The 13,662-nt window shown below is 41.2% G+C and overlaps 1 protein-coding gene across 2 annotated transcripts in view; it reads right to left on the bottom strand.

Annotated features, from left to right (window-relative positions):
• GSK3B (glycogen synthase kinase 3 beta) overlaps positions 1-13,662 on the bottom strand; it is a 131,111-nt gene that overhangs the window by 38,464 nt on the left and 78,985 nt on the right. For both annotated transcript variants that reach the window (XM_027449648.3, XM_027449649.3), the window contains exons 4-6: positions 11,140-11,250; positions 8,355-8,485; positions 6,395-6,501 (exon numbers count right to left, since the gene is read on the bottom strand). In XM_027449648.3, the coding sequence (XP_027305449.1) occupies positions 6,395-6,501; positions 8,355-8,485; positions 11,140-11,250 (349 nt within the window). The remainder of the gene's footprint in view (positions 1-6,394; positions 6,502-8,354; positions 8,486-11,139; positions 11,251-13,662) is intronic.

The following is a 13,662-nucleotide window of genomic DNA, read 5'->3' as shown; positions in this document are numbered from 1 at the left end:
GGGAGAGCGGCAAGGAGAGCTCAGTCTGCCAAAGGAGGTGCAACCAGAACAAGGCTGGCTGCAGGAGAAAGCTGAGGGCACTGCAGTGGGAAAGAGAATAAAAAGGATGTAGGTCACAAGGGAATAGCTGGGGAAGTCTAAGGAATGCTTGTGGCATTTGTGCCGGGGGAATCCATCAAACACACAGCAAATCCACTGGAAACCTACGCAGTTGCTCCTTGTGAAGTTCATCAAATCAGGTGATTTAATGCCTTGTTAAAAGCTGGGTTTACTTTTCCTTGATTTGCTTTAATGCTTTAAATTAGTCAACACACACCACAGATGCTCTGAAATACGCAACTTTTTTCCAGGAGTGTCATTTCACTCTCTTCCAAATTCGGACTTGGGCAGCGTTCCCTCTTCAAGGAAATGAGCAAATCTTCAAAGTATTCTCAATTAAAGCCAGAGATCTGAAGCCAACTTCAGCAGCTTGAAAGCAGGGATGGTAACAAAATACAATCTACATAGGTGTTTATACAACTCTGCTGAATAATGTACAACGAGGAAGAAAATGGTAAATTTTGACTCTGCTGAAATTTAATGCAATATTTGCCACTGACTTTAAGAAGAATGAAATTTCATTCCACAATGATTTTTTTTTTATTATTATTATTCTTTTGAATCTGTCCTTTTGGAATTTATCTTCCAAGTTTGAATGGTAACATTTTCTGCGATCCTGAAGTAGAAAATGTACTAAAACCGCTCTAAGTTCTATAAAGAGATGTGCTAAAAAGCAAATAAAATGTACTAAATACTGTATTTTAAAATGTACTATGTTCTATATTTAGAAAAATAAAACTGTACTGAATTCTGTACTTGAAGATATATAACTTTAGAGAAGGGATAAGGCAGGTCATAATAGTTTTTGATAGCTTCTTAACAGACCATGTTCTGCATCGGTACAGTCAAAGCTAAGTGTTAGAGTTTAATCTTTCCGAGTACATTTGCAGTGTAAGTACTGGCTCCCATGGGAAGAGATGTATATTAAAAATAACATACACAATCTAATTAAGACAGAACATGACTATCATTCAAATGCTTTGACTCGGTTAATAAACGAGGATGTTAAGAGAAAAACAAGAATGAAATTTAACACGTTTCTCTTGCGCCAAACTAGTTGGGGGTAATGTGAAAGTTTAAGAAAAAAATACCGAAATCTATCGATTTTATGTAGAAGGAAGTGAGCAAAGCTACTTTCTTTATACCTTTAGTAGAATGCAGTCTAAACAATACAGGCAGTAAATGCAATTAGTTTTCACAAGTAACAGAAGCAGCTTATGTCTTATCTTCTGTAGACTAAAAACACAGTCCTGGTTTCAGCTGGGATAGTTAATATTCTTTCTACTAGTTGGTATGGTGCTGTGTTTAGGATATAGGATGAGAATAAAGTTGGTAACACACCCATGCTCTAGTTGTTGCAGAGCAATCCTTGTACTGAGTCAAGGACTTTGCAGCTCCTCATGCTGACAGCGAGGGTTGGGGGTGCAGCAGGAGCTGGGAGGGCACAGAACCAGGAGAGCTGACCCCAAATGGCCAAAGGGATATTCCATGCCATATGGTGGCATGCTCCTCAGTAAAATGAGGAGTAGGATGGGGGGGAAGGTTGCTGCTCAGGGTCTGTCAAGGCACGGGTCAGCTGGCGGTGAGCAACCGTATCGTGAAGCACTTGCTTTGTTTATTCTTTATGTTATTAACAGGACAGAAAAGGATGGAAAATAATAAACTGTCTTTGTCTGAGCCCAGGATTTTTACCTTTCTCTCCCCCTTATCCCAAAGAGGTTGGGGAGTGAGTGAATGGCTGTGTGCTGTCAGGTTAAACCAAAAGAAATGGACAAATACCATTATCTGAACAAGCTGGGGTAATTTAAGCACTCAAAAACTCACATAACCTCTTGTACGACACAGCTTTTATTAAATATACATTTCTATTACTTCATTGATCTTCAGTTATGAGGTGATCATAAACTTATCTAATAATATGATCTGGATACTCCCCTTGCTCTTTAATGCCATTCCAGCACTAGAGCAGGTAAAAGAACCTGTATTTCTTTTTAGCTCAAGACAAAGCATCCAGCATGACAACCTGCAAAATACTAGCTTGAATTCTGCAAGTGGACAGTGACCATTTCTAGCCAAGGCTGGCTGCAAAAGCCTACCACATACACAAATTTCAAAGTTGTGATCTCAAACTCTGCCTTCCCGAGCTGAAAAGTCAGCTCCCATCTTCACTGCATGAGCAGCATTCATTGTGTCATGCCCTAGGCTCCCCAAACTTTTTTTTTTTAATTTAAGAAAAAGTTCATACTGAATGAGAGCAGGCTCAAACTAAGAACTCTCCTCCATCTGAAACTCTGTGGGACACGTTCATCTTCCTACACTTTTCTCCTCATCTAGTCATCTCTACCCCACTATCCTTTAATCCATCTTGATGGATTTCCTTCATCTCAGGGGTGACTCAAGGTTGTTTCTCTGGAAACCAACCATCTGTAGAAACTAACAGGGAATGAAGTCAGAAAAGTAGCCCTAGGAGGCTGTAAAATCAGCAGCTTCTAGTAGTCAAATGCCAAAGCACAAAGTACTTTTCATCGCTACTTAATTGGAACACTTTTTGGAATGTCAGAACAAGAGCAAAATTGAGGATTACGGGCATGCATGCCATGTCAGTGCAAGTTTTGGACGCCGAGCCAGCACACATCATCAGACTCGCTGATGCAGGGTATGGCTGAAACATGAAATGCTTAGAAAGTCATCAGGAACAAATTCAACACCGGTGTCTCTCGTTTTTTGCACCGAAGAGATGAAACTGAATCAGAGATGAAAGACTAGTTCAGTAAATTAACACCCGTGCTTATTTTCAGCGCTGGGAGTCATCACCTGAGACAGAGAGGCAGATCCCTTTTGCTGGCTGGAGACAGGTTTGGGACACACCTCACGATGGCTCTTCCCAAGGAACTGTGAGACGGCCCCGCTGCACGTGGCTCCGGAGGGAATTCTGCTCTGATGAACTACTCCCTTCCTTCCTCAGCCCTAGTGCTTGCTAGGAAAGTGAATGAATAACTTCATGGCGCTTATTTTTGGACAGCCCAGCAGCAGCCAGCGATACAGCCATACAGATCAATCTTTCCCTGCCAGGGGCTATAAATGTTGCCGCTGGAATGCTCTCGATTCCTGCCAGCGCCGTGTCGGAGAAAACACGCTGGAGCCTAGCAGCTCCTCGCTCTCCAGAAGCACCACCACAACCTGATGAGCACTCCCTTGTCCCATCACCTCACCTAGCAAAAATGCATGTTCTGGGGGTAAAAGCAGCAGGGCTTCTTTTTATAAAGCCAGAATCGTGTAGTAACAGATATCTATGTCCGTCCCTGCTCCAGCGCCCGTCTATGTTTGTCCCAGGACATTGGAGGGGAATGTGGGCAGCAATCCCACGGTTTTTCAGCCGGCAGCAGCACCCAGGCGACAAGTGCTCGAGCGCAGCCAGCAGCATGTGGGCAATGTGCTGTGGGAATGGCACCACACACGCAGACCTGCGAGGAGGAAAACTTCAGCCAAAACTGTCAAGGGACGGCTGAAGGGCTTGGTTTGCAGAAAAGGGAAACTCCTACAAAATAGCCGAGTGAACAAAACTTGGAACACACTCAGAGAAAGGTGAAAAACACTACCTTTGATTTACTTTATTTTAAGATTGTAATTCAGAAGGCCCCTTTAAATCATGGGCTTTCATGAAATAATTAAGATCTCAGAAATCAGACCCAGTTTACAGCTCTGTTGCAACTCCTAGGATGAAAAGACACGATCCTAGAGCCACATTCAGTTTCTGCTACATCTAAGACCTAGCCATGTCACAACGACAAATTCACGTGTTAGTGTACAACCTGGATGAACCAGGCAGGATAATGCAACTCTTGGTCACGCTTCTGAACGGCATGAAATAGTCACGATGCATTCTGGCTCCGCTGCCAGTCTTGGGCCACCAGCGACACTGCTTGTTTGTGTAGTTTGACAAGTGAAACAACGTAAATTTAAGTACTTCTTGCTCAGAAATACTGCTACTGATCCCTACCTTGCAGCAGGTTACAACCATAAGCCCCGCAGTAAGGGTATCAAGTAACAAAAGCCTCATGACAACAGCTGGATGCCTTGTGGACAACCTAAAAAATCCAGTATCAAAATAAGGAAGCATTTCAGGGTTTCCTATGCTTTGAATTACGGATGAATTACTGATAATGAAACGTTCTTTCCTCTCTCTCAAAAAGAAACCTTCCTGTGCTTGTTGCGTGGTGCACAAAGAATGCCGGTTCCGCTTGGGTGACTAATCCTACGTCGGCGAAGCAAGGAGAGTGCTCACTAAGGACGGCTGCTGCCTATCGAGCAAGAGCCAAGGATGAAAATGGCATTTACTGCCACTGGAAAAAGCTGAGTAACGTACCTCAAACCCTAGGACTCCTAACACATTGCAGAGTGCTGGGAAACTGCAAAGTAAGTTTGCAAAAGCATCTTGTTACTTCTCAGCACCCAGATGCAAAGATTCTGTTGAAAAGGAAGCTGAAGGAGGAAAGGAAAGGAAGGAAAAGTATTTGCTGAGCTTCATTTTCAAGCTGTTCTGTGAAAGTTTCATCTCTTTTATTTAGAAGAGGCTTGGGGTGACAGTTTTCTGGGGGCATGAGAGAAGTCTGAACCACAACGGCTTAAAGCCATGATGCTTTTGGCATGTGGGAGATGGACTCCTCACTTTATCATGATATTTTTATTAAAATTGTTGTAGAGACTGGCAGGTAAGAACACAAAAATTGAAACTACAACTTTTAAAGTTTCTGCAAAAAATTGCAAGATTAAAGTCACTATACAGTTGGCGCAGGAGACATTTCACAGACATATCTACAAAGCAGTCTCTTCTGGTGACACCTAAAATATTTGTTTTATGCAGTTATCCTCTGAAACAAGTTGGCTCCGTGCAGTCTGATAACACAGCTGGGTCAATCTATGAGCTCTCAGCTGGCAAAAAGATGTCAGCTGGGATCAGCTGCCTTCCTCTCACTCAGGAGCTCCTGCCACTTTGCTTTTACCTGGGCTCTGGTGCTTATCGGACTACACAGTGATGTTGATTCAACTCCCTACCCCAGCAGAAAGTTCATCTAGCCAAAATGAAGCCTCCCGTCAACAGAAGCTGAGTCAGCACATTGAAGAGCAAACTGCGGGAGCCAGCTGTGTCCAAGGGCAGGAAGGGCAGGGCTGGGGCTGACATTTTTGGCTTGCCCAACCACCAGAGAAGTTCTGCTGCTTTATCTTTACTGTGCCATTATTTTACTCGGTCTACTTCTGGTCCTGCCCCTTTTTTATACCAGGAGAGATATGTGAGTGTTGCTATAATACAATATTGGAGAAGAACTAATGGGAAAAAATAATAACAAGAGCAAGTCAGTCTTTGGAAATACTTCTATTTTCAAAGAAGTGAAGATGTGAAATGAGCCAGCCAGCCAATGAGTTTAACCAGTTTGAACTTTTACAGGGAACTTGAGCCAAATCCCAGTCTTTTCAGCACAGCCTTCAAAAAGGCCACAGGAAGTACCTTGAATAAAAAACTGAAGATGCTACCCAAAACAAGCCAACCCGATGCTGCTCACTTTGAGAAACCTTCTATGACTGCTGCGTGAAAACCTGACTATTCCAGCTATTTCCCTTTGCCAAAACCTTTTTGGTTTCCCCAATGTTGCCATGACGCAGCTACAGGCCAGGTATTAAGAAGTTGTCTTCATGTTCAAAATTAATGACTATGGGGAAGAAAAAGTTAACAGAATAAACGGAATCCGAAATGCTGCTGTACACAGTACATTAAACCTTTCAAGAGAGTTTAAAGCTGAACATCATACCATGTTTTCTCTGCCATTAAAAACACTTCACTAAAAGCCAAGCAAACAAGCAACAGAATTATTCTGTCTAAAACACAGCATACCAGAAGCAGTGCTACAGTTGGTATTTCTACAGTTTTTCTTTATAGTTATTTTAACTCATCATCAAAGTGAGGTTTTTGTTTGAGATTTCATACCTGCTTTTATACTAAATAGAAAAATTACCTGGAGAATTGGAAAATATTTTATTTGAATCAGATTATTCAATCAAATTACACCCCGTATACTAAAAAAAAACTACAAACAGAACCACCACCCTTTTCTAGTATAATTGACACTGAAATCTCAAAAGGTATAGACATCACAGCAGCCACCTATGCGTGTCCTTTGTAAATAAGTGGTATCTGCCCAATGACAACAAAATTCTGCCTCTTGCAAGCCTTTACACTTACCTACAGAATAAAACCAGGTGCAGCTGGTATAGATTTCAACAAAATACACATACTTACCTATACTGGAGGTATAATCGGTGGCTCCAAAGATCAACTCTGGTGCCCTGTAGTACCGAGAGCAGATGTATGAGACATTAGGTTCTCCACGAACCAGCTGTTTTGCACTGAAGGGGAAACAAAACAATAATCTTTTAGTAATGAGAAGTTTTACAATATTTCAACACAGAGCAGTGTTAAGCTTCAGCACTCTTCACCACCCCCAATTCCTAAATGCTAAAGTACTGCATTCTTCTAAGCTGACACAAGCCACAGACTCAATTTACTGTGAAATCAGCTCAATCCATCAAGCAGCTACCTTATAGTGGACAAAGCAAAGGAAATTCTGACTGCAATCTGGAGGATAAATAGGGTCAGATTTTTGGCTGGCAGTTGTCAGTATGTTTTGCAGGGTGCAGAGGTTTGTTTACCAAGTGGAAGAGGACAGAATAGAGCTCAGTCAAATGTAGTTACCTTTTAAGGTTCAAAAGGCCTGGGTACTCACCAAAACTGAGTACTTTTTTTCCTTTTTTTTTTTTTTTTTTTTTTTTTTTAACTTGAACAGAATATTCTAGCTCTTTGCTGTTTAAGGGAGTATGGCATGAGGCTAAAGGAGTATGAAAAGGTAAAAAAAACACAAACAACTACAAAACTTTGCCAGTGTGGGCATGTGTTAGTCTGAGATTAACATGTAAAGTTTTCATTTACACTGCCACAAAAGATCTAGCCTACAGTATTGCCCCAAAACTGCATGCACCTTTGGAAACGTCTAAATATGAAGCAACACAAGATTGTGTTACTTTTTTGTTCATGAGTCTATGAACATGTCATATTTCTTAATTAGTACCACATTAGATGGAAAGGATCTGGAAGACCAAACAGCCCTTTCAGACGTATGATATATTCAACTGAGTATCAACAAACCCAGCTGAGTGGCAAGCCAGCTAAATCCAACATCCAGCTTTTGAGATGCACCACTCAGCCTTCAGGGAAGGAGTGTTCCCACCACTTATTTAGCCTGTTTTAAAAAGCCTCAGTTTTTCCCACAGCTTTTCTACGCAGAAACTATAATTGCCAATTCCACATTTTTAACAAAGTGAAGTACCACCTTTTTTATGCATCGTTACTACAAGTTGCAGCATGGTTCCTCTCTTGCTCCTATGCTGGTGAGGTAGAGCTGAGAAGGAGATTCCCAAGCCACGAGGCGTGACGATGCACTGCTTGGGTAATCACCATCTGACATTCCCACTCGCTACGGGCACGCAAATTTAGCAACAGCAGCTTCGGTGACCTCTCACACATATGACCTACCTATTTTAGTCCGCAAAGCTACAGCACAACCTAAGGACTAGACTTTACCAGGAAGAAATCAATCTCCTGTCTCAGCGTGGATTTCCACAACTTCTGTATCAGTTTTATTTTCTAGAGGAGGGCTGGACTGTAAAGGTGATTCACTTGAACATATACTAGAAAAAAATGTGTCATGGAAAACTAGAATACAGATGTATACTAAGAGCTACTGTCTGAAGCGTTACTGTGGATCTTGGCCCTCCTCTACAGTATTTAAAATACTAAATGGATTGGTAGACTAATACACATAAAGTGTAGCATCAGCCTTTCATGTTACTATGCTGTTCTGCCTGTTTTTTCTTCACAAACACATTTCGCCCTATTATTTGGTGTTATTTTTCCATGGCACGGTATTTTCCCTATGCAACAGCATCTTTACTTTTATTTTTTGAATACCTGCACAAACAACAGGCTTTAATTTTAGTTCCCTCCCATCTGATACCATTTTTCAGCTCAATTTTTTAATATGAAATCATTTTAAATATAAAACAAAGTATTACTAATTTCCCTTCCAAAGCTACAAACAACAAACTTCTGAGGAACACTGAGAGCTTCTTTGCAAAATGTCACTAGTTTCTCCTTGAAAGAGATGGGTTTAACCATCCAGGCTTCAGGCCATAGACAAACTTACCTTCCGAAGTCGCAGAGTTTTAGGACAGCTGTATCAGGGTCCAGCAAGAGGTTCTGTGGTTTTATATCCCGGTGGCAGATCCCAAAGGAATGGATATAGGCTAAACTCCGGAACAGCTGATACATGTACAACTGGAACAGAGAAATACTGCATAAGGCATGGTTTCCCAGCCAGAACATGCTAAACAATTCATCCAGCACAAAGTCTTATTAGAATAAAAAACAGACTCACTCAAAAAACAACCCTACTGAATTTATGTTAGTGCTGCGAGGATGTCCAGAAACTGGCATATCTTTTCACCTCCTGCCATATAACAACAAGGAGGTTCAAATTCATTTATTTGTTCTTTAGAAAATGAGCACAACTCTAAAGAAGAAGTTATACCAGCTTTCCGACGTTTAAAAATAACCACAGAACAAACACTGATGGTAGTCACAGAAAACATACACACAAAGAAGTTTGTTTGCTTTGTGGATCAGTCTCTTCATAAAAATGAAGTATTCTTATGATAGTGTCTTAACCTGTCACTGGAATGAATCTCCCAGTTTTTTTCTTGGAGAAGGGACAGGCTTGTTTCAATTTGGGCAAAAAGAGAGGGCCCATGAAGACAACTGTTCTGAACATCACATAGCAAAACTGGACGATGCAGGAATGTCTGGCTGCTGCAGCTACACACATCAGGCTACAAATAATAAGAAGCTGCTGGACATACTTAGGACTGTACTGCATATGGAGTCATAAAGACATGGGAAAACCCAGGCACAAGTCTGACAACAGGCAGCCAACAATTCGAAATTAGCCTATAGGCTGGACACTACTGGAGTTACACCTTCACATTTTCCTTTTCTAAACACACATTCTCCACACGCCAGCTTTAAGAGCCCGTAAAACAAGGTGCAACTACTTGATATTGGTATCAAGCCATGTTTGCCTCACTCTCACCATTATCTTTGTCTTTACACTCCCTCTCTCCCCCCCCCCCCCTTTTTTTTTTTTGTTTGGTGGGAAGGTACGAGCAGAAGAATAGCCTGACTTCTGGCTCTGGTTTTAGTTTTCGTATTTGTTTGTCAAAACCACAACTCTGCACAAAGAAAAGCAAACAAACGTTTTCTGAATTGACTGTTCTAGACGCGTCAAGTTTTTATTGTGCAAGTGTATTGCAAAATCATCCAGCAGATTGCTCTAAATTGAGGAGTCAAGTCAACGCATGTGGAATTCATAAAGCATGCCTTCCATCTCAACATGGCAAACCCAAAATTTCCACGAATTTCCTACCGACTGTTGGAGGTTACAAATAAAATTTAATAAAAAGACTACTAAAAAAAATCCCTGCAGTTCCTTAGCAGCTTCTTTGTTATCCAGGCAAGAGAAGTTTATCAAATAGGCATGACCTGACCTTTGTGTTACCCATGTATCTTCCAATTGCCAAAGCTTTAATGGCATCAAAGCCATGCGATCTCTTTTAAAACACGAGATTATGACAAAGGCTTGCTTTGTCAGAAAAACAAGGCAAGAACAGTCTTGCTGGCTGTTCTACCTGGAATGGGAAGTCCCAAATATCCAGCAAGATGAAACAGCTGAAGCAGAGTTTTCTCTCAAAAAATACAACTTTTTTTCCCCCATAGTCCTCATAATGAACAGGAATTAGCACAAAAATATATAAATAATCAAAAGCTAAGCTAACAAGCTTTGGGAAGCATATAACCTGAGGGCATGTTCCACCAACAGGCCCAACACAGGAGTGACCTTGCAGCAGGAATTCTTGTTGCTGAATGAGAAGATGCTGTGCTTCTTAAAAACAGGCAACAGAACACGCTACTGCCAAAGCATGCAACTTACAATTTCTTCACATGTAGTTATGGCACACTTTGTTATCAGAAAAATGACTTTTTGCAACTTGAATCCTCTTGCAATCGAATTAAAACTTATTATTTAGCCCACCCTAATGTTAAGCATTACGTATTTAAAGACGAGCCTGGAGAAGTCAATGCAAGCCAGGAACGTTTGTTGCTAACTTCCATTTAGTGTTATCTGGATGTCATGTTAACAAGCCGATACAAAGTTAGCAACATGATCATTCATCAGCATGTGGACTGTGGTCACCACAATATACGAAATAGAATTACGAGACCCAGATGTGTCCCATACTTGACAAAAAAAATAATTTTATTCATTGCAAGCCACTTTGTAGAAGACAATGAAAGATGCAGGCAGCTCAAGTGCGGTTTTGAGGCTACAATTTGCATACAAACATCTTGCCCCACGTAGCTCTTCAAGCTGAGTGGTGAAGACAATGAGTTCCAAGTGCAGGGAAAGAGACAAAAATGCACCTTTCAATCCCTCAGAAACACGTGTCGTCTTACTCATATGCCAGGAAAAGGGGAAGGTAACAGTTAATAGAACACTATTCTTCCCGATATCCTCTTTGAATTCTTGACCTTTGTTCTATTTTGTCTTCATCATCATCTCAGGATGCCGAAGCTGGTTACCTGGCTGGTGTCAGTCTCTAAAGTGCTTGAAAACAAAACACCCCTCACTCCCTGGCCTCTCCCCAGCCCTTTCTGAGATGTCTGGAAAGGGAGAAATCAACTGATGAAACTTAAGCCTTTTGTTCCTGTTCTTCCTTTTCCATAGCATGAATTGTTCTGATCTTTTTTTTTTCCTTGCCTGAAGATGTATGTGCTTCTAAAAATCTCAGAAAACTAATTATGTGAGAAGAGAGGTATCCAGAGAGTCTGTTCCTATAATATACTTCTTCATCTAACCACAGCTATTCGTTACCTACCTTGACATAAATCATAGGGAGTGTCTGTTTGGCCCGACTATAATGTCTGGCAACTCTGTATACTGTTTCAGGAACATAGTCCAGCACCAAGTTGAGGTACACCTCATCTTTCTGAAAAAGAAGAGAAGAGAAAAAGAAAAATCAATAATAGTTTTGAAGCATGAAGCACAATAAAAGCACTCAGAAAAACTGACAGGTTGAGAAACCCGTGGACCTTCTAAGTACATCTTTAGTGGGCGTGTGAGCTGCCACCAAACTGTTCTTCCTCTAGGCTTAGGACCTGCGCTCTAATACCCAAGTCAAATTTATATTTAAGGTCACATTAATGAGTGTGGTCTCTACCATAAGGCATTTTCTGATTATAAACGAGGACAAAGAGATAAATGTTCTGCCCACTCAATATTTTCATTAGGGGATATCACCTTGAAATACTTTCCTCATTATAAAAAGCAGGCTAACCAACCCATTAGTCCCTTCCTCGTCAAAACCCAAGAAGTGCAAACTTGGAATTCCCCAAATCACACCCCACAACTACACTTTTTATAAAAAAAAAAAAAAAAGTTTTAAAACCCTCTTTTAGAAATGTTACTTTACTTTTACTGAACTGCTAAGAGGTTAGTAATTACTTGCCATTAATATTACCTATCCACAGACAGCAACCCAATGTTAATATTCCTAACCCTTCTGCTTACAAGCGTTTCAAAGCCCCAGTTTTGTCCAGCTTAAGCTTACAAACACATTGCAGGTAAAACAGAACAAGATAGAAACATGAGATAGAAAGATTCAAGAATCATTTTTATTATCTGGAATCAGGTTAGAGGTCTGTGTGAATTCAATCCCAAGGAACAACAGAGGCAGCTTTATAATAAAGTACTTTGTTACAGAATATGTTAGCAAAGGAAAGCAGGAACAAAGAGGAATTAAATGACACAGAGCTATAATCACATAGTACCTAATTGTGGAAGAGATCATTTCAGTGGTAAAACAGGTCTTAAAAAGACTTCTGATATTTTAATGCAGTCTTCTGTGCAAAGCATCAGGACTGCAAATAGATTTAATTATACCCTCCTCCCCCCAACATTAATTATATCAACCTGAAGAAGTATTTTTGCAAGCTGGGTGAGTTGAGCAGAAGTAACCTCTCCTGCACTTGCTGCATTAAGAACTGGGTCTTTCTACAGGCAAGGGGATCCAGAGAGACACGTCACGGATGGGGACAACATGGAGCTCCCAGGTCTTCAGCTGGAGCCCCCCGTCAGCAGGCCCACTGCCTGTGTGTCGTAATGCTTCCCGACTTGAAAACAAGCCTCATTGAGCTGCAATTTAATGATGTTACTGGGACTTAATTAGTCACTCAGAGCGCGGTGTGGTGTTACTCTCACAGCTTTCCGTGCGCCTTAGCTGTCCCGATCCTGCCTGGGCAAGCAGCAGCCACCTCCACTGGGTATATGAATGGCATGTAGTAACACACACACCAACACCTCCAGTGCCTGATGTGTGAACAGCTGCTGGCTTCTGCATCGTTTGCAAGATCTGCGTTCATTGTTATTTGACAACACGTGCTTGTACTTCCAGGACATCTCAGTAGCTCTTGCCAGTAGCTCCTAACAGGCCAAGTCACCTCGCAAGGACCTGCCTGCATCACTCTTCCTTACAAGATGCTCTTCTTTAAGCACCAATGCTTAAATAACTGGTAACAGCACTGGCACTACGTGAATGCCAAGGACTACTAGCTCGTGACTGCTCTTTCTGAAATTTTCACACTTTCTCTTCTGCAGAAACAATTCTTTCCCTTCAAGCCAACTGAAATCCAGCACCACCCCCTGCACTCAGGTCAGAATTTTCAAGGCGTTAGTTATAATAAAATATACGGCCTGAAAAATCAAGTGAACTTATGCCTGGTAAGGCAGCCCATATACCAAGAGAGCAAACAGTCTCCTGAAAATGAGAACGTTTGATTCAGTGTAGATAAAACCTGATGAATGATTGCCTCTCAGAGAGCGCTGCAGCTGTACTGGTAACAAGTCAATGTGCAAAGCACTCTGTTACTAAGGTTGATTAATTTCTTTCAAAGAATTCATGTTCCACGTATCAAAAAAGACTTACGAGACATTAGACCAAAAAAACGAGTAAAAATGGAGTTATAGTGATTTCATTATCCTCTCACAATACAAGGAAAATGAGACATAAAACTAATACATACGATTATTAAACTCTTTCTACACTACTTCATAGCAGTGAGTTTCAAGAAATAAGAGAACTCTATTTAGTTCATACCATGTTTCACTTCTCTTCTCCGTTTTGATTTTCATTTTGTATTCTTTGGGAAATAAAGACTAATTCAATGGCGTGACGTGACATGCACAAAGAGATGAGGACACCTCCATCGCAGATGTGGAGATCTTGCACCCACCAGCCCCTGAGAGTTTTGATGCCAAGCACAGCACTTGAACAAACTGCATGGGCTTTGCATGGTGTTCCTGTGTAAATATCTATCATCTTATCACCTACAACGTGTGATGG

Source organism: Anas platyrhynchos, chromosome 1 (assembly GCF_047663525.1).
Source record: "Anas platyrhynchos isolate ZD024472 breed Pekin duck chromosome 1, IASCAAS_PekinDuck_T2T, whole genome shotgun sequence".
Classification (NCBI taxonomy): Eukaryota; Metazoa; Chordata; class Aves; order Anseriformes; family Anatidae; genus Anas; species Anas platyrhynchos.
The sequence above is the reverse complement of the archived record's forward strand: the minus strand, read 5'-3'. Positions and strand labels throughout refer to the sequence as shown.